Source organism: Oncorhynchus mykiss, chromosome 24 (genome assembly GCF_013265735.2).
Source record: "Oncorhynchus mykiss isolate Arlee chromosome 24, USDA_OmykA_1.1, whole genome shotgun sequence".
Classification (NCBI taxonomy): Eukaryota; Metazoa; Chordata; class Actinopteri; order Salmoniformes; family Salmonidae; genus Oncorhynchus; species Oncorhynchus mykiss.
In genome coordinates, this window is record NC_048588.1 from 16,619,104 (window position 1) to 16,637,481 (window position 18,378).

Below are 18,378 nucleotides of genomic sequence, written 5' to 3' on the forward strand. Positions count from 1 at the left end.
TCTGTCACGTGCCACCAAGAGTCTTGGTAGTTCCAAACTTCTTCCATTTAAGAATAATGGAGGCCACTGTGTTCTTGGGGACATACAATGCTGAAAACATTTTTGGTACTCTCCCCCAGATCTGTACCTCAACACAATCCTGTCTCGGAGCTCTACGAACAATTCCTTGGACCTCATGGCTTGGTTTTTGCTATGACATGCAAGGTCAACTGTGGGCCTTTATATAGACAGGTGTGTGCCTTTACAAATCATGTCCAATCAATTTAATTCATCAAAGTTGTAGAAACATCTCAAGGATGATCAATGGAAACAGGATGCTCCTGAGCTCAATTTCGAGTCTCATAGCAAAGTGTCTTTCAGTTTTTTACATTTTGAATACATTTCTAAAAACCTGTTTTTGCTTTATCATTATGAGTTATTGTGTGTAGATTAATGAGGGGGAAAAAATAATTTCATCAATTTTAGAATAAGGCTGTAACCTAACAAAATGTGGAAAAAGTCAAGACATTTGAAATTATACATATGAAATGTCTTACAAGTTGAGGTGCAAATCCCATAGCACTGACAAAGAAAATATATATATATAAAAATATACATACTACAGGGAATTATTGAATCCAAACCTGTGTCTTCTTGAACATGATGTAAACATGCTGATTAACACTAGCACTAAGAATTGAAGACGTTTATTGGCCAATTCTTATATAAACTAAACACTTACTACCTCAAAAGTCTGTAGCAGCTGCATCTGTTCCCAACACGAGCTTTGCTATCTATGTTGTAAGGGTTCCGCTGTCTTGTTGCCAATTGCAAACCGGTAAAAAGGAAATTGGCCTTTTTATTTGAAGGTTGATGAACTTGACTAGTTGTTCGGTTGTTGAAGTCTTTAATGTTTCAACCAGAAGAATAATAAATCATCCAAATTAAGAATAGAAGTGGCATGTTGGTATTGATCAAAACTGTTTGGTTGCTAACCAAACAACAAGGCTGACTTCAGATTGGGTTTCTCTCTCTCTCTCTCTCTCTCTCACACACACACACACACACACACACACACACACACACACACACACACACACACACACACACACACACACACACACACACACACACACACACAGAGGCAACAGCTGCTATGTTAGTCCATTTGGAGATTGCTCTTTAAGTCTAGAGTGTACCTGTCAAATCTAGGTCCACACATTCACCTTGACAACCAAGAGAGAAAGCTCTTCCCACGCCCACCAGCTAATGACATCACTAATGACATCCAGGCCCATGGGCCATTAGGCTGGCGTCTGATGACTCACATGGGGTGGTGGTCATTGAAGTGTCATTACAGATTTGGCCTGAAGGAGGCAGCATTCTCCATAGATTCATAATCTAGGTCAGGGGTTGGGTTCCTTACAGTCTCTAAGGAAGGATATGGGACAGGTGAACTAATCCTGGATTTGTGCCTAAAAGGGCAACTTCAACCTAGAGCTCCAGTCCTGATTGATGTCACACCTTCCCCCCAGCTAACACACCTGACTCCAGTAATCACCTAATCATGGGCCTCCTGAGTGGCGCAGTGGTCTAAGGCATTGCAGTGCTAGCTGTGCCACTAGAGATCCTGGTTTGAGTCCAGGCTCTGGCTGCGACCTGGAGACCCATGGGGCGGTGCACAATTGACCCAGCGTCGTCCGGGCTAGGGGAGGGTTTGGCTGGCAGGGATCTCCTTGTTCCATTGTGCTCTAGCGACTTCTGTGCCGGGCGCATGCATGCTGACACAGTCGCCAGGTGTACGGTGTTTCTTCCGACACATTTGTGTGACTGGCTTCCGGGTTAAGCGGGCATTGTGTCAAGAAGCAGTGCGGCTTGGTTGGGTTCTGTTTCGGAGGATACACGCCTCTCCTGAGTCCATACAGGAGTTGCAGTGATGGTACAAGAAATTGGGGAGAAAAAGGCAACAAAAAATATATATATACAAAAAAATAATTAGAATCACCTAATCATAATCTTCAGTTTAGAATGAAATGAGTTTAATCAGCTGTGTTTGTTAGGGATGGGAAAGCGTGGCACCACTCCGGCACTTTGGTATTATTGCGCTGAAGATTTTATAACAAGATGTATTTCTATGTTTTGTTCCAGTTTTTATTTAATTAAATGTTTTTATATTTGTAATTTATTTGTACTCTAAAAAAATGTGGATTAATTGTCAAGGGTGAATAAAAGTATAAATATGGTTAAATATTGTTTATACCTTCAGAAGAATTGTTGGTTATATTGGAGATATATGGATTGCTAGCTACAGTATGTGGTGTATAAGCTGTTGGGCATTGTGGTGTTTCTGTAACCAGTGAGGTGTTCTGCCTGTTTCCCTGAGTCTAGAACATCCATGAGGGTCTTTTGGAAAGAGACTTTATTCTTTTTTGCTTTTTGCTTATTTTGCTCTCTGACTAAATACATCCACTATTGCAGGGGTGGGCAGTCTTACCCTGCAAGGGCTGATGTGGGTGCACGTTTTGGTTACATCCAAGCAGTAATTCTATTTGACCAATTCTTGATGGAATAGTATGATGAGAATAGCAAAATTAGATGACCCTACCAATGGCAGCACACTGCTATACTGTACCGCTATCGACAATGAAAAGACACTAATGATGTTTGATATGAAGCTAATTAACAAAGAATAATTAACAAGCTTGCTTCAGCTGCTTGAATAGACCTCCCTAACAACAGAGAGTCAAAGAAGGGCTGAAGATTTGTCTATAAAAACAGTAATTTGTTTCCATTCAAAAGTTGCCTTTTTTTGCGAAAAGACTCTTGAATGAACTTCACGTATATGTATGTGCTATATTTGTTTATTTTCTAGCAGCTTAACCTTCAGTTGTGATGGTGATATCTGAAGTACTTGCAATAACTTGTGAGCTTTATATTGTGTGCTGTTTTGTAATGATATGATACCAGGAATGACATACTGTTATTGCTATTTGCCATTATAATTGTAAAGTACCATTGTGGCCTAGATGGTTGGTAAGTGTCTGTATATGGTTGTAGTCTTTTGTAACTTTGGTAATAAAGGATACGACAATCCTTACAGTGTTGCATAAGTGGTGGGGCGAAGCCAAAAAACGTGAAGTTGGTCGATCCCCATCGAGGGAGGAGCTGATTTTTTGTTAAATATATGAGAGTACAACATTCTTATGATGACCGAAAAATGTGTTGGCACCTTCAGTTCTTGCACATTTTCTCATAAGTATACTTCAACACTCTGCTCAGGCAAATTTGCCAAACTTGGAACCAATCAGAACTCCCATGTCCCTCAACTACAAGACCATTGTACTTGCCTATGGAGCAGCAAGAGGATCTGCCCCTCCCTACCTACAGGCTATGCTCAAACCCCACACCCCAACCCGAGCACTCCGTTCTGCCACCTCTGGTCTGGCAGCTTCATTAAATAGTACCCGCAAACACCAGTCTCAACGTCAACAGTGAAGAGGCGACTCCGGGATGCTGGCCTTCTAGGCAGAGTTCCTCTGTCCAGTGTCTGTTCTTTTGCCCATCTTAATCTTTTCTTATTATTGACCAGTCTGAGATATGGCTTTATCTTTGCAACTCTGCCTAGAAGGCCAGCATCCCGGAGTCGCCTCTTCACTGTTGACGTTGAGACTGGTGTTTGCGGGTACTATTTAATGAAGCTGCCAGTTGAGGACTTGTGAGGCGTCTGTTTCTCAAACACTCTAGACACTCTAATGTACTTGTCCTCTTGCTCAGTTGTGCACTACTCTTTCTATTCTGGTTAGAGCCAGTTTGCGCTGATTTGTGAATGGAGTAGTACACAGCGTTGTACCAGATCTTCAGTTACTTGGCAATTTCTCACATGGAATAGCCTTCATTTCTTAGAACAAGAATAGATTGATGAGTTTCGGAAGAAAGTTATTTTTGTCTAGCCATTTTGAGCCTGTAATCGAACCCACAAATGCTGATGCTCCAGATACTCAACTAGTCTAAAGAAGGACAGTTTTATTGCTTCTTTAATGAGAACAACAGTTTTCAGCTGTGCTAACAGAATTGCAAAAGGTTTTTCTAATGATCAATTAGCCTTTTAAATGAAAAATTTGGATTAGCTAACACAACGTGCCATTAGAACACGGGAGTGATAGTTGCTGATAATGTGCCTCTGTACGCCTATGTACAGTGCCTTGCGAAAGTATTCAGCCCCCTTGAACTTTGCAACCTTTTGCCACATTTCAGGCTCCAAACATAAAGATATAAAACTGTATTTTTTTTGTGAAGAATCAACAACAAGTGGGACACAATCATGAAGTGGAACGACATTTATTGGACATTTCAAACTTTTTTAACAAATCAAAAACGTAAAAATTGGGCGTGCAAAATTATTCAGCCCCCTTAAGTTAATACTTTGTAGCGCCACCTTTTGCTGCGATTACAGCTGTAAGTCGCTTGGGGTATGTCTCTATCAGTTTTGCACATCGAGAGACTGAAATTTTTTCCCATTCCTCCTTGCAAAACAGCTCGAGCTCAGTGAGGTTGGATGGAGAGCATTTGTGAACAGCAGTTTTCAGTTCTTTTCACAGATTCTCGATTGGATTCAGGTCTGGACTTTGACTTGGCCATTCTAACACCTGGATATGTTTATTTTTGAACCATTCCATTGTAGATTTTGCTTTATGTTTTGGATCATTGTCTTGTTGGAAGACAAATCTCCGTCCCAGTCTCAGGTCTTTTGCAGACTCCATCAGGTTTTCTTCCAGAATGGTCCTGTATTTGGCTCCATCCATCTTCCCATCAATTTTTAACCATCTTCCCTGTCCCTGCTGAAGAAAAGCAGGCCTAAACCATGATGCTGCCACCACCATGTTTGACAGTGGGGATGTTGTGTTCAGGGTGATGAGCTGTGTTGCTTTTACGCCAAACATAACGTTTTGCATTGTTGCCAAAAAGTTCAATTTTGGTTTCATCGGACCAGAGCACCTTCTTCCACATGTTTGGTGTGTCTTCCAGGTGGCTTGTGGCAAACTTTAAACGACACTTTTTATGGATATCTTTAAGAAATGGCTTTCTTCTTGCCACTCTTCCATAAAGGCCAGATTTGTGCAATATACGACTGATTGTTGTCCTATGGACAGAGTCTCCCACCTCAGCTGTAGATCTCTGCAGTTCATCCAGAGTGATCATGGGCCTCTTGGCTGCATCTCTGATCAGTCTTCTCCTTGTATGAGCTGAAAGTTTAGAGGGACGGCCAGGTCTTGGTAGATTTGCAGTGGTCTGATACTCCTTCCATTTCAATATTATCGCTTGCACAGTGCTCCTTGGGATGTTTAAAGCTTGGGAAATCTTTTTGTATCCAAATCCGGCTTTAAACTTCTTCACAACAGTATCTCGGACCTGCCTGGTGTGTTCCTTGTTCTTCATGATGCTCTCTGCGCTTTTAACGGACCTCTGAGACTATCACAGTGCAGGTGCATTTATACGGAGACTTGATTACACACAGGTGGATTGTATTTATCATCATTAGTCATTTAGGTCAACATTGGATCATTCAGAGATCCTCACTGAACTTCTGGAGAGAGTTTGCTGCACTGAAAGTAAAGGGGCTGAATAATTTTGCACGCACAATTTTTCAGTTTTTGATTTGTTAAAAAAGTTTGAAATATCCAATAAATGTCGTTCCACTTCATGATTGTGTCCCACTTGTTGTTGATTCTTCACAAAAAATACAGTTTTATATCTTTATGTTTGAAGCCTGAAATGTGGCAAAAGGTTGCAAAGTTCAAGGGGCCGAATACTTTCGCAAGGCACTGTAGATATTTCATAAAAAAAACTGCCTTTTCCAACTACAATAGTCATTTACAACATTAACAATGTCTACACTGCATTTCTGATGAATTTAATTTACCATTTTTTTTCTTTCAAAAACAAGAACATTTCTAAGTGACCCCAAACTTTTGAACAGTCGTGTACATATTAGCCAACACAGCATATCCTACACATATAGCATACCTTGCAATTCAATCTTCTCTAAAAACAGCTGGGCTGCCCAGCTAGTGAAGTATTTTGAAAAGATGTGCAAGAATTGATATTGCCAACAAACAGACATGTGTTCAGAATACATAAATATACACAAAATGTGAAAACCAGCTAATCACTCACTAGGGACCAATCATCTTGAAAACTAAAGCAGATACAATATTTTGGCCCACCTAGCCGTGTTGAGGTAGAAATGGCCTTAACCACCAAAGATCTAGGTGTATTTGATACCATTCCATTGGTGTATTTGATACCATTCCACCAATTCCACTCCAGCCATTACCACAAGCCCGTCCTCCACAATTAAGGTGCCACCAACCTCCTGGGAGGCCTGTAAAAAGAAACTCAGAGTAGGAGTGCTGATCGAGGATCAGTTTTGCCTTTACATTATAATGAATAGATGGGGGGGACCTTGAAACGCTTTATGAATACAGGCCTTGATTACCCAACACCAAATCCTAGCCTTAACCATTATGAGGATGGTAAAATATCTGACCTTGGGCCAGTCGTTAGGGGCAACTTCTACCCAGCACCACAGTCCACAGATGTCCCAAAGAATTCTGTGTTAGTGATGCTAGTTAAGTGTGCCTTGAATTCAAAATAAATCACAGACAGTGTCACCAGCAAAGCACCCTCACACCATAAGACCTCAGACTCCATGCTTTACGGTGGGAAATATACATGCAGAGGTCATCCGTTCACCCACACTGTGTCTCATAAAGACACGGCGGTTGGAACCAAAAATCTCAAATTTGGACTCCAGACCAAAGGACAGATTTCCACTGATCTGATGTCCATTACTTGTGTTTATTGGCCCAAGCAAGTCTTTTGTTATTATTGGTATACCTTTAGTGGAGGTTTTGTTGCAGAAATTCAACCATGAAGGCCTGATTCACACAGTCTCCTCTGAACAGTTGATGTTGAGATGTGTCTGTTACTTGAACTCTGAAGCATTTATTTGGGCTGCAATTTCTGAGGCTGGTAACTTATCCTCTGCAGCAGAGGTAACTCTGGGTCTTCCATTCATGTGGAGAGCCAGTTTCATCATAGCGCTTGATTGTTTTGCATTTGAAGAAACTTTTAAAGTTCTTGAAATGTTCCATATTGACTGACCTTCATGTCTTAAAGTAATGATGGACTGTCATTTCTCTTTGCTTATTTGAGCTGTTCTTGCCATAATATGGACTTGCTATTTTACCAAATAGGGCTATCTTCTGTATACCTTGTCATAACACAACAGATATTCCATAATTTTGTGTTTTGTTGATGGTGGTGGAAAACTCTGTCTCAGGCACAACTCCAGAATCTCCCATACGTTTTCAATTGGTTTGAGATCTGGTGACAGTGGGCCATGGCGTATGGTTTACATCGTTTTCATGCTCATCAAACCATTCAGTGACCATTCATGCCCTGAAGATTTGAGGCATTGTCATCCTATGGGGGCATAACCATGGTAGCCAAAATAAAAGCCAAAATAATAACTTGGCCAGCCGTTTTATTATACACGGCCCTAAACATGATGAGATGTTCATTGCTTATTAAATAATTCAGGAACCACACCTGTGTGGAAGCACCTGCTTTCAATATACATTTATACATGATTATACATGATTATACATGAATATACATGATTCAGTGAGGTTGGGCTAGATGCGGAAGACACATTTCAGTTGAATGCTGCATTCAGTTGTACAACTGACCTTTCCCTTTCATTGCACCTATGCACCTTTCCCTTTCATTGCACCTATGCACCTTTCCCTTTCATTGCACCTATGCACCTTTCCCTTTCATTTACTTAAGTGTTTCCATTATTTTGGCAGGTACCTGTGTATGTTTAAGCCTATCTGCCTTTCCCCCTGAGTAGATCATATGTCATACAATCTTGTCTACACTATGTATAGGATGATAATTTTGTTTTTTTATTCTGTTTTTTAAATTAATTGGGGTTTTGTAATTAATACGATTCCAATGTAACAGATATTTAGTATTTTAATGTGAAAATAAAAAACATAACATTGGAAATGATTTTGTGTATTCATTCCATCAGTGGTTGAGTAATGAACACGAGGGGAGACAGAGAGCTGGTTTCAAGCGCAGGGCGCACCAGGTGTTTATTGCAAAGAAGGCAGGTAGCTGGGCCCAGGGGCAGGCAGAAGGTCATACACAGGAGGAGGCAGGTAGCTGGGTCCAGGGGCAGGCAGAAGGTCATACACAGGAGGAGGAAGGTAGCTGGGTCAAGGGGCAGGCAGAAGGTCATACACAGGGGGTCCAAAAGGGCAACAGTACAGGCAGGGAAAAGGCTAGAAACATCGTCCGGGAGATCAGGCAATAGGGAGATAATGGGAAATCCGATAGGCTAAAGTACAGGCAGGGAATAGTTTTTGCCAGCCTCGCTAACAACGCCTATCATTCATGGGAAACCCAGCACTCAAAAAGCTGTGTGTCACAAAACAAACAACACCTCACAGTGATGGGGTGCAAAGAACTGAACTAAATAGTGTGGGATAATGACATACAGATGTATGAACAGGTGATTAGAATTCAGGTCATTGGGATCTGCGTTCAGGGGATCTATATGTTTGAGGGTGTGAGTTGGAAGCAGACGTTACAGGGTGCAGATGTTTGCCAACATCTTTGAGGCATCAGTAACTCAATATCACAGCCTGGTCTCATAGACTAGACGTAACATAGTAAAGTTAAATCCGGGACAACCAAATTAGTATGATATGTTATGTTAGATATGGTTACATAAAACAGATGGTCACGTAAGGCAAAAACAAAAGTACGGTGATTGGTCGGGGTGAGCAGATAACACGAACATCAAGCAACCCAAAGGTTTGAATCTCATCTCGGACAACTTTAGCAACTTTTCAACTACTTACTACTTTTTAGCTACTTTGCAACTACTTAGCATCTTAGCTAACCCTCCCCTAACCCTAACATTAACCCTTTTAGCCAACACTAAACTTAACCTTAACCCTAGCAAAGCTAACGTTTGCCAACTAGCTAACCTTAGCCACCCAGCTTGAATTCGTAAAGATATCATACATTTAGAAAATTCATAACATATTGTACGTTTTGCAAATTTGTAACATATAATACGAATTGTAATTTGTAACATATCATACGAATGGGTGATGGACATTCACAAATTAATAAATATCATACCAAATGTAGCATATCATACTTCATACTAAATGTAGGGTCTCGGATTAAGGTAAAGAAAAATACTAAATGCTCTGAGACCAGGTTGACTCAATGATTGACAGACTTAATTCATGGCCAATTAAGCCTAATTATGCCAAATGTTGAGAAACTATTTAGAAACGTAGATCATTTCCCTATAGTCTTAACAGCTAGGCCTCTCCGTCAAGCCTAGCAAGACACCCCCCCCCCCCATCAGGTCTGAAATGACTGGCATTAGCCTATGTCAGGTTGTCTCAGGGGACACGTGTCAAGAGCAATGACCCTGTCCATGGTCCTGAAATTAAGTCAGTTATTTGGAGTGCATATTCTCAAAGTAGCCCATTTGATATCGTAAGAGGCCTGGCTGGAATAAACAGGCTTTGGTGCCACCCCAACATTTGTCTAACCAAAAGTACAGCCATTTTAATATTCATAATAAAGGCTCTCCTGTCCTGTCTCTTCCTTCGGACTACTGCTATATCGATCCTGGCAAAAGTCGATATTGGGTACGGCCACTTCTTACAACAAGCTGCACTCTAGTCGTACGATCATCTCGCGTGTTCCGGTCACGATGTCTTGTTTTCATCATACGACAGTAGCCTACAGTACCAGCTCAACCAGCGCAACCCAACGGACGAGGGAGGAGAGGGATGCTGCGCCTGTCGAAATGTATCGCGTTCCGTTTCAATATGTTACACAGATGTAGACTACAATCTACTTGCTTATGGTGACCTTGTTATGAGTATTATTTTTGCAATAACATTGACTGACGCAGCGAGATGGTGCGGCAGTAAGGAATATATATTTATCCTGTTGTAGCCTCCCAGGACCGTTGTGCGATGCGTCGCTGATTTTTTTCTGCATACAGGCTATCCTTGATAGATTCGTCGTCTTTCGTCCTTGATACAACGTTGTCGTCGGCAGATAATGTTGAATTGAGCTCAATTATTGGACGAATAGTATAAATGGTTTTGGAACATTCCTGGAAAACAATCATGTATGGATCGAAGAACTTGTTTATAGATCTTATGAATTTCATATAGTAATTCTGTGGGACTCAGTTCAAAATTATCTAAAATAGCACGGTAAGCATGGATCATTTTCATAACATTTCCACATCTATTGAGTGTATTGTAGGCATGTAATCTATTGATAAATTGAATTATACTGGTATTAGGACTGTCAACATACCGTAACCTACCAAGCATGTTGCGTTGGTTTCTCCCATCTCTCTATTGGATGATCAATGAACCTTTTACCGCATGACCTCAATGGTGAACTCATACACACGTTATCTTGCCTGACATCACCATCATCAATCAATGTGGGTTTTTATTTATCATAGAATATATGGAGACTTCGGTGTTTCTCTTGTTGTAATGCTTAAGGAAAATGTATGTCAGGTGGTATTCTAAACTGCATTATAAAGTAACATTAAATAATTAACCTACAGGGAAGTTCAATAAAGAAGGGGGAAAGATACTGCAAATGCATCATTACACACACACACACACACACACACACACACACACACACACACACACACACACACATTTGTAATCCTTTTATTATTGTTCATCATTAATAGCAGAAAAGTGACACTTATACACATGCAGGTATAATTAGGCCACAAGGCACTAAGTGGTATATATATGGCCAATATACCACGGCTAAGTGCTGTTCTTACGCACGACGCAACGTGGAGTGCCTGGATACAGCCCTTAGCCATGGGATATTGTCCATATACCACAAACCCCCGAGGTGCCTTACTGCTATTTTAAACAGGTTACCAACTTAATTAGAACAGTAAAAATAAATGGTTTGTCATACCTGTGGTATACAGTCTGATATACCACGGATGTCAGCCAATCAGCATTCAGGGCTCAAAACATCCATTATAAACCACGTTGCATTGTGCGTAAGAACAGACCTTAGCTGTGGTATATTGGCCATATACCACACCTCCTAGATCCTTATTGCTTAATTAACGCCCTCTGACCCCGTTCTCTGTGCAGGGTGCAGGACAGGTGTGTCATCATGGAACCTACAGGCTCCACCTTGGACATGCAGATGAAGAGTGTTGAGAGGAGTACAGTGTTTCTCAGACAGGAACATCTCACCCTACTGCATGGCCTACACCTGGAGATCCTATCCTTGCAGAAACGATGCACCGGTGAGTCTATACATCACAAACACACACACACAATTACATCATTTCCTGTCAGTGACTAATGTATGGTGTGGTTTGTATTTAATCAGGCTTTGTGGCAAGCGATGCGGGACAGAATACATTATAGAATTAATACACTCTATCTCTCTCTCTCACACATCATACATAATCCATAGACAGATGTCATAACCCATATGAAGGAGGCTCAGCTCTGTCCACTTGACACGTCAGCAGCAAAGAACAGATCCAGAGAGCAAGAGAGAGAGAGAAGGGGTGGTCAGATCAAATTAGACTAGTGGAGTAGACTGTGACCCTCTTTACAACAGCAGTATTACTGCAAGCCATGCAGAGGGAGCCCTCACTGCAGAACAAGATGTAGCCAAGAAGGCCATGAAGCATCCCTATCGATGCATCTCTTCTCTGCCCTCGGCTCTCCTACTGTTGAGTTAAAGGGCATCACCACATGGTGTTATGGTTTGACTGACAGACTAGGCCTATACACAGCAAAGATGCTATAGGCATCAAATCTTAGATACAAACTCAATGTAGCCTACTGCACTAGTCTCTCAGCGCAAAAGTTCCTTGGGACTATTAACTTTAACAGAGCAGGTTTACCTCAGTGAATCCTCTCCCCACTACAGCCAGGGTTTGTTTCCATGAAAGGGAACCACAGGTCAATACCTTCCTGTTCCTGGTAGTCAGAGGGTCTGATTCCTCCTCTCTGCTGTGGTTCATCTATTATCCTCCTCCTCTTTCTCTTTCATCATCCCTTTCTCTTTCTTTCTTTCTTTCTTTCTTTCTTTCTTTCTTTCTTTCTTTCTTTCTTTCTTTCTTTCTTTCTTTCTGTCTGTCTGTCTGTCTGTCTGTCTGTCTGTCTGTCACTCTCTCTCTCTCTCTCTCACTCTCTCTCTCTCTCTCTCTCTGTGGAGGTTGGTGGGATTTGCTGAGCAAGCAAAGAAGGGTGATAGGTTAAAGGATTTACTGTGCTTATTTTGGGAGGTAAACTGTCTATTCATGTGAGTGAGAGGGCATTGGCAGGGAAAGAAAATAAATACCGCACAGTATATTTTAGTCTTTGTCCTTGAGGGCAACCCAAGCATGGCGTCTGTCTGTGCTGACTGGAGAAGTGCTTAGAGTCCACCCAAATAAACAGAATCAGTTTAACTCAATGGGATTACTGTATGTCCAGTCTACACAAGGCCCTAATCATGTCTGTTTGAACTGTCTGCAATCAAGTTATTTGACGAACTAGATGCAAACAAATACATTGGACATATTCAATAGCAACACTTTTTTTAAACTATTTATTTTTCAATGACGGCTTAGGAGGCAGAACAACAGATTTGTACCTTGTCAGCTCGGGGATTCAAACTTGCAACCTTTCAGCTCAGGGATTTGAACTTGCAACCTTTCAGTTACTGCCCCAACACTCTAACCACTAGGCTACCCTGCCGCTAGGCTACTTCAATAGCACTACAATTACAAGTAGAGATGAACATGGGTAACAGGGAACCCGGGACTGTCCCGAGAACACTGTTCACATTTCCTGAAATAATTAAATGAAAGACATGAAAAATGACACAATTTCCCCCCAATGTTAGCACTAATGCAGGCCCTACACATAAGTAAGTGTCAGATCAGCAAAAAACAAAACAGCAGATTATCCAAACAAATTGTCAATGAAGCCTTTAGTCTATCTAGCGCATTGACTTCACACAAAGTCGCCATAAATTCAAAGTGCATGCATAATTGACACTGCCGGACTGCACACGCGACCCAAATGCAGTTAAACCCTACAGGAAACCCCTACTATAAGCCTTTTGACTACAAAATAACGTGTGCCTCTTTTAGCTGTCATGGTGAATCTTCAGACAGTCACAAATTTGATAGGCTTATACACAATTCACTACATGGGTATCTCTGTCACAGACATGAAGTCTGTTAACAATTCAGAGAGGCATGAGGAAAATGTAGTCTTCTCCTGTCCTAGAGCCTAGGCTATTTTCCTATCCAGTTCCAATCCTAGTGAAACCTAAAATCCTGATTCCGGTCTTGCATGAAAATCCCTAACTTTATTCTGTAATCCATAGGTTGCATTATCAAAGCACGTCTCTTGCCTGCATGTCAAAATACCGCAATAACATTTCCCCTGCTTCTCTGCGCTGACTCATAGCCTAGCCGACTTGCTGCCCATATGAGTGCTGAGGAAATATTCTGTTGAAGAGTATTTTTCTCCACTCATACAGGAGTAATAAAGACCTAGTGCACAACAGTTTTGTATTTTTGGGGTGATTTATCAGGGGGTGCTGCAGCACCCGTACTTCCCGTGGCTATGATGGCACTTCCGATTTTTGCTTATTTCCCTGAGACTCTCAGGTTAAATATGAATTATTCCTGGTATTGAAACTTTGTCGATTTTTGTGAAAATATGAATCCCTAGTTCCGATCAGTTTTAGCATTTAGTCTTTCAATGAGACACATCCCGCATTCCTTTCTTTTATATTTTTAAATTCCTATCTGTCTCCTAGACTTACTCATATTACTCATTTCTGTCTCACACATTACTCATTCATGTCTCTGTCTCACTGATGTCTCATTTCTTGTCTCTGTTTTCTCAGAGTTGACATCTGAGCTGAATGTGAAGCCTCCAGGCAAGAGTGAACTGGGTAAGTTCTGTGTCTCTCTCTCTTTTTCTTTCTCTCTCTCTCCCCCCCCCCCCCCCCCCCCCTCTCTCCAAGCTTGGCTTTGTGACACTGACTGTTTGTCCTCTTTGGCTCATCACCCCAACTCCCCAGCTCACCCTCATGGCAGTATCCCTCACTTTACCCATCCCCCAAGGGACATCCCTATGATCGACCTCCCCAAACAATCTCTCCCTTCTCCCTCTCCCATAAAGACCATATTCCAAAACAATCATCATATAGGGGATTCACATGTTATGGCTTGATCTGCTGTTACCAGGAAAAACATATAGGAGGATGGGAATTGGGTAGGTTGGCAGCAGAGTTGAAGTTCATGAATATGAACCATCAGACAAAAGGCTGTGTATGCACCTTAATAGGTTGTTTGTTGAATTGGAATGTCTAGATACAAGATGGATATTATGCTAATATCTTAGCTTAGATAATTACAGAGACAGAGGGGATGGGAGGGAAGGGTGGTGGAGAGAAAGAAAGGAGATGGGGGGGTCATGCCCATCTGCAGCCCATTAGAACTCATCAGGACCCCCCTATTTTTCCAGAGCAGTCCATCCCTTGCTCTATCACTCCGCCACAGCCCCCCCACTCCTCCATCCTCGCAAATTGATCCATCCATTTTTACTCCCCTCTCATGTTCCTCTGTGCCCTGGTGGAGGGATCCAATTACAGTCTGTTTGCTGAGACAGAGAGGTGGAGGGACAAGGGAGGATGGTACAGTTAGGGGGGCACAAGAAAGTGTTAGAGGGACAGTAAGAGAAAGAGAGAGATAGAGAAAGTGGTAAAGAGGGAGTGAGAGAGAGGGGAGAGAGAGAAAGAGAGAGATAGATAAAGTACTAAAGAGGGAGTGAGAGAAAGAGGGAGAGCGAGAGAGAAGGGGGGAGGGGAAAAGGATGGAGAAATGGAGATTAGATTACATAGCATTTTCTATATTTGGAGCATGACCTCACCACCCTGGTCTAGTGGGTGACAGTTAGACAGAGACCAGGGAGAACTACACCCAGGAGAGAGAGAGCTGGGGTTACCCAGAGAGAGGGGGAGGGGAGAGAGACATGAAGGGAGGGAGGGGAGAAACAGAGATGGAGAAAGAAAAATCTGTAAAATAGTGATTGGGATCGGGAGAAGAATTAAGATAGAGGGATGGAGAAAGAGGTATGGAATGAGAGAGACTGGTACAGAGAGAGGGATTAAGAGGGATGAGAGGAGAGAAGAACAAGAGAAAGAGAGGAGGGTGAGAAAGGAGATAGAGGAAGGAAGGGCTACTTATATGAATATCAGGTTCCTCCTATTCTAAACGTGAAGCAGCAATCCTAATATAGGCCTAACGAATATCTCTACTGATCATTTTACAATGATTTTATATCAGAGTTTCAACTAATCGCAGCACCTTTTGCTCCTCTTTTTGGGGGATTCTTCCTTCCCATCCATCTTCTTTGACCTAATTCTTGGGTCAACCAGCGTACCAGAGGCTGTGGTGTAATTCCTCTCCCTTTGCACAGCTGTCTAAGCCCAAATCCACAGCTACAGTACAGCTACAGTTAGGTCTGACTAAGGCTTTTTTCCTATTAGAGGGATTTCAATGTGATGGAGAACCGTAGGTTTGACCAAAAACCCCTGCAAATGTTGTACAATGATTTTAAACTGGCGGTTAAAACTGGATGCAATGATGTTTTCACTGCCAATTCCTGGTGTAATGATGACATCAGTGCAGCCAATTTTGTCCACTGGGAAATAAGTTATTATGTTACTAGATTGAATTAAATATCGGCCACCAACCCACCAAAACAATCACCTTCCTTCCCCTCCAATCACACCACTGCACGTGAGCAGTCTGCCAGTCTGCTATCTTCAATCTCTCTCTATAGTGGGTAAGTGGCAGCAGATGGCACATCCTGCCAGTGGCCATGCCGTGGTTGGTAGGGATTGGGTGGTGGCTACTGGCAGGGATTTCCTCAATGGCTCTGTAATCCTTTGCACATATGTGCTCAGTCTTCTGCCTTTGTCCAGGCAATCCCTAAACCCACATACCATTTCTGCCAGATTATCTACAAATGTGCATTGAGGGTAAATTGGTGATTGAAAGCAGCAAGCTCTGGTCACATTACTTCATTTCATATCCATTTGACTGACTGGATCATATCCAGGCTGTGTGTTATTTCTCTGTATGTGCTCTATGCTCTGTTCTCTGGTCCTATGTCCAGATGAACAGGGGGTTGGGGGATGGGGTTAGGAGTGCTATGTGTGGGTAATATGTCAGCATGGGTAATAGATGCCAAGTACACACGGCCCTTAATGCAAATCCTGGCAGCTGCATTTGGGGCTTGTTTTTCTGTCTGTATGTTAGTCATCTGTCTGTGAATCTCTGATGATTTGACTTGTGTGTGCTTATCTGTTTGTATGTTTGTGTGTCTGTCCTCAGACCTGGCGGAGGACGAAGAGCAGCTGGAGGCCCGCTGTCTGGAGGTCGAAGATCGCCTGGCCGAGCAGCAGTGCACCCTGGGAGAGCTGCGTAAAGAGCTGATTCACAAGGGGGCGCTGGTAGGCGCGCTGCGGGCTAACCTCAAGGACAAGGAGCGCCGCTTCCTGGACGAGCTGAAGAGCCGCAGCCACCGCTCCACGGTGCTCAACACAGAGCTGCAGAAGCAGACCGAGGCGGCAGCCTACCTCTCCTTCCAGCTGCACGCCGCCCGCCAGAAACTGCACCACCAGAGACTGCAGCAGAGGCAGCAGGCCCTCAGGGAGAACCGCGAGAATAGGGATCATCATGGGAAACCCCCTGGGCTCCAGTACAGCCAAGCAGCTGAGTGGGACACCGCCACCTTTTCTCCATTTTCTCCTCAGTCGCCCTCCGGTTTCTCCAATGCCTCCAATGCCAGCTCCGCCATAGCCTCCCCTGTGGTCAAGCCTAAACGCAGGGGCAGCAGGGCCACATCAGGGCACCAGCTCCGGGCGGAGAGGGCCAGGGAGTGTGTCCCCCAGGAGAAGGTGATGGGTCCCGCAGAGCCCACCGCCATGCCTGACCCAGCGCTGTTCCTCCACCCTCACCGCAGGCACCACAGGTCCAGGGCCAGGCATTCCCACTCCCCGGCCCACAGACAGCCTCCTCTGGTGGGGGAAAGAGGGGAGGAGGAGGGGGGTGGAGAGGGGCCAATGGAGCCCCAGGATGGAGCTCCTCCTAGAATGGCAGCCACGGCCACAGCGCCACCTGCTGGTTGGTCAGATCAAGGCTGAATAGCTAGCCCCACTGTGACCATCTCTAGAAATGCATCATCATCACTAACATCATCATTACTATCATCATAATAATTGTAATCATCATCCCTATGACCGTCTGATTTTATTAATACTGTAAATTGCCCATTGTCCTACACCTTGATGGAATTGATTCTGAAATGAATATAGCATTGTTGATTATAATCCTATTAACTCTAATGACTGGTATTTAGATGTATTGCTATAATGGACACTTTTTATAATTATACATTTTGACATGACCTGAATTAACTCAAACTTCCAGGTGTACGAACACCCAAAGGGGGTTGTTGTTACAAATCACTTCACGTCAATGTGTGGAATCATGTAGTTGAATGCATTTACACTGGCGTCGCTCTATATAACGTTATTATGGGGCCTTATCCGAGTGTGGCGTCCTTTGTGGAGGTTAGTTTAACCTATGGCCTGTAGCCTTAGACCACAGCACCTACTGTGCAATTACCTTACCCTACTATGTCGTTTTAGGGCCAACCATAAATCAACACTGGGTCGCCCTTGTAGAAAAAATTTGTCTGACCTCTGTTGCGTTGAGTCACAGTTGGGTAGCGTTTGAGCATCTGCATCTGTGTATGTCCTTGCTGTGAACACGATTGATCTTCAGATCTTCATTGTTGGCCTTCACTGGCAAAGGTCCCACAGGTCCAAGAGGGGTAGTCATGCCGTCCTATCCCACTGAATCTTTCTTTATTCCATTGGTCATACAATAGGTAGGCCTACAGCACACTATATATGTTATACAATAATTTAAAGTAACATTAGTTCACTGGCCTGACACAAAAATCTTAGTGGGTTTCAAATAAAATGTGCCTCTGAACTTTAAAAAAAAAAAAAAAAAACATATTAGATCACAGGATTACAATCAATCAAATGTATTCATAAAGCCCTTACCTCAGCCGATGTCACAAAGTGATATACAGAAACCCAGCCTAAAACCCCAAACAGCAAGCAATGCAGATGCACGGTGGCTTGGAAAAACTCCCTAGAAAGGCAGAAAACCTAGGATGAAACCTAGAGAGGAATCTG

General features: G+C 42.8%; 1 protein-coding gene across 1 annotated transcript; it reads left to right on the forward strand.

The window, feature by feature from the left end:
• The first annotated feature begins 9,674 nt into the window (after positions 1-9,674).
• LOC110503869 lies at positions 9,675-18,299 on the forward strand. The gene is made up of 4 exons (XM_021582433.2): positions 9,675-10,301; positions 11,232-11,389; positions 14,005-14,052; positions 16,502-18,299. Exons 2-4 carry the CDS (start codon positions 11,254-11,256, stop codon positions 17,311-17,313), a joined length of 996 nt encoding a protein of 331 aa, XP_021438108.2. The 5' UTR covers positions 9,675-10,301; positions 11,232-11,253; the 3' UTR covers positions 17,314-18,299.
• The last annotated feature ends 79 nt before the right edge of the window (positions 18,300-18,378 follow it).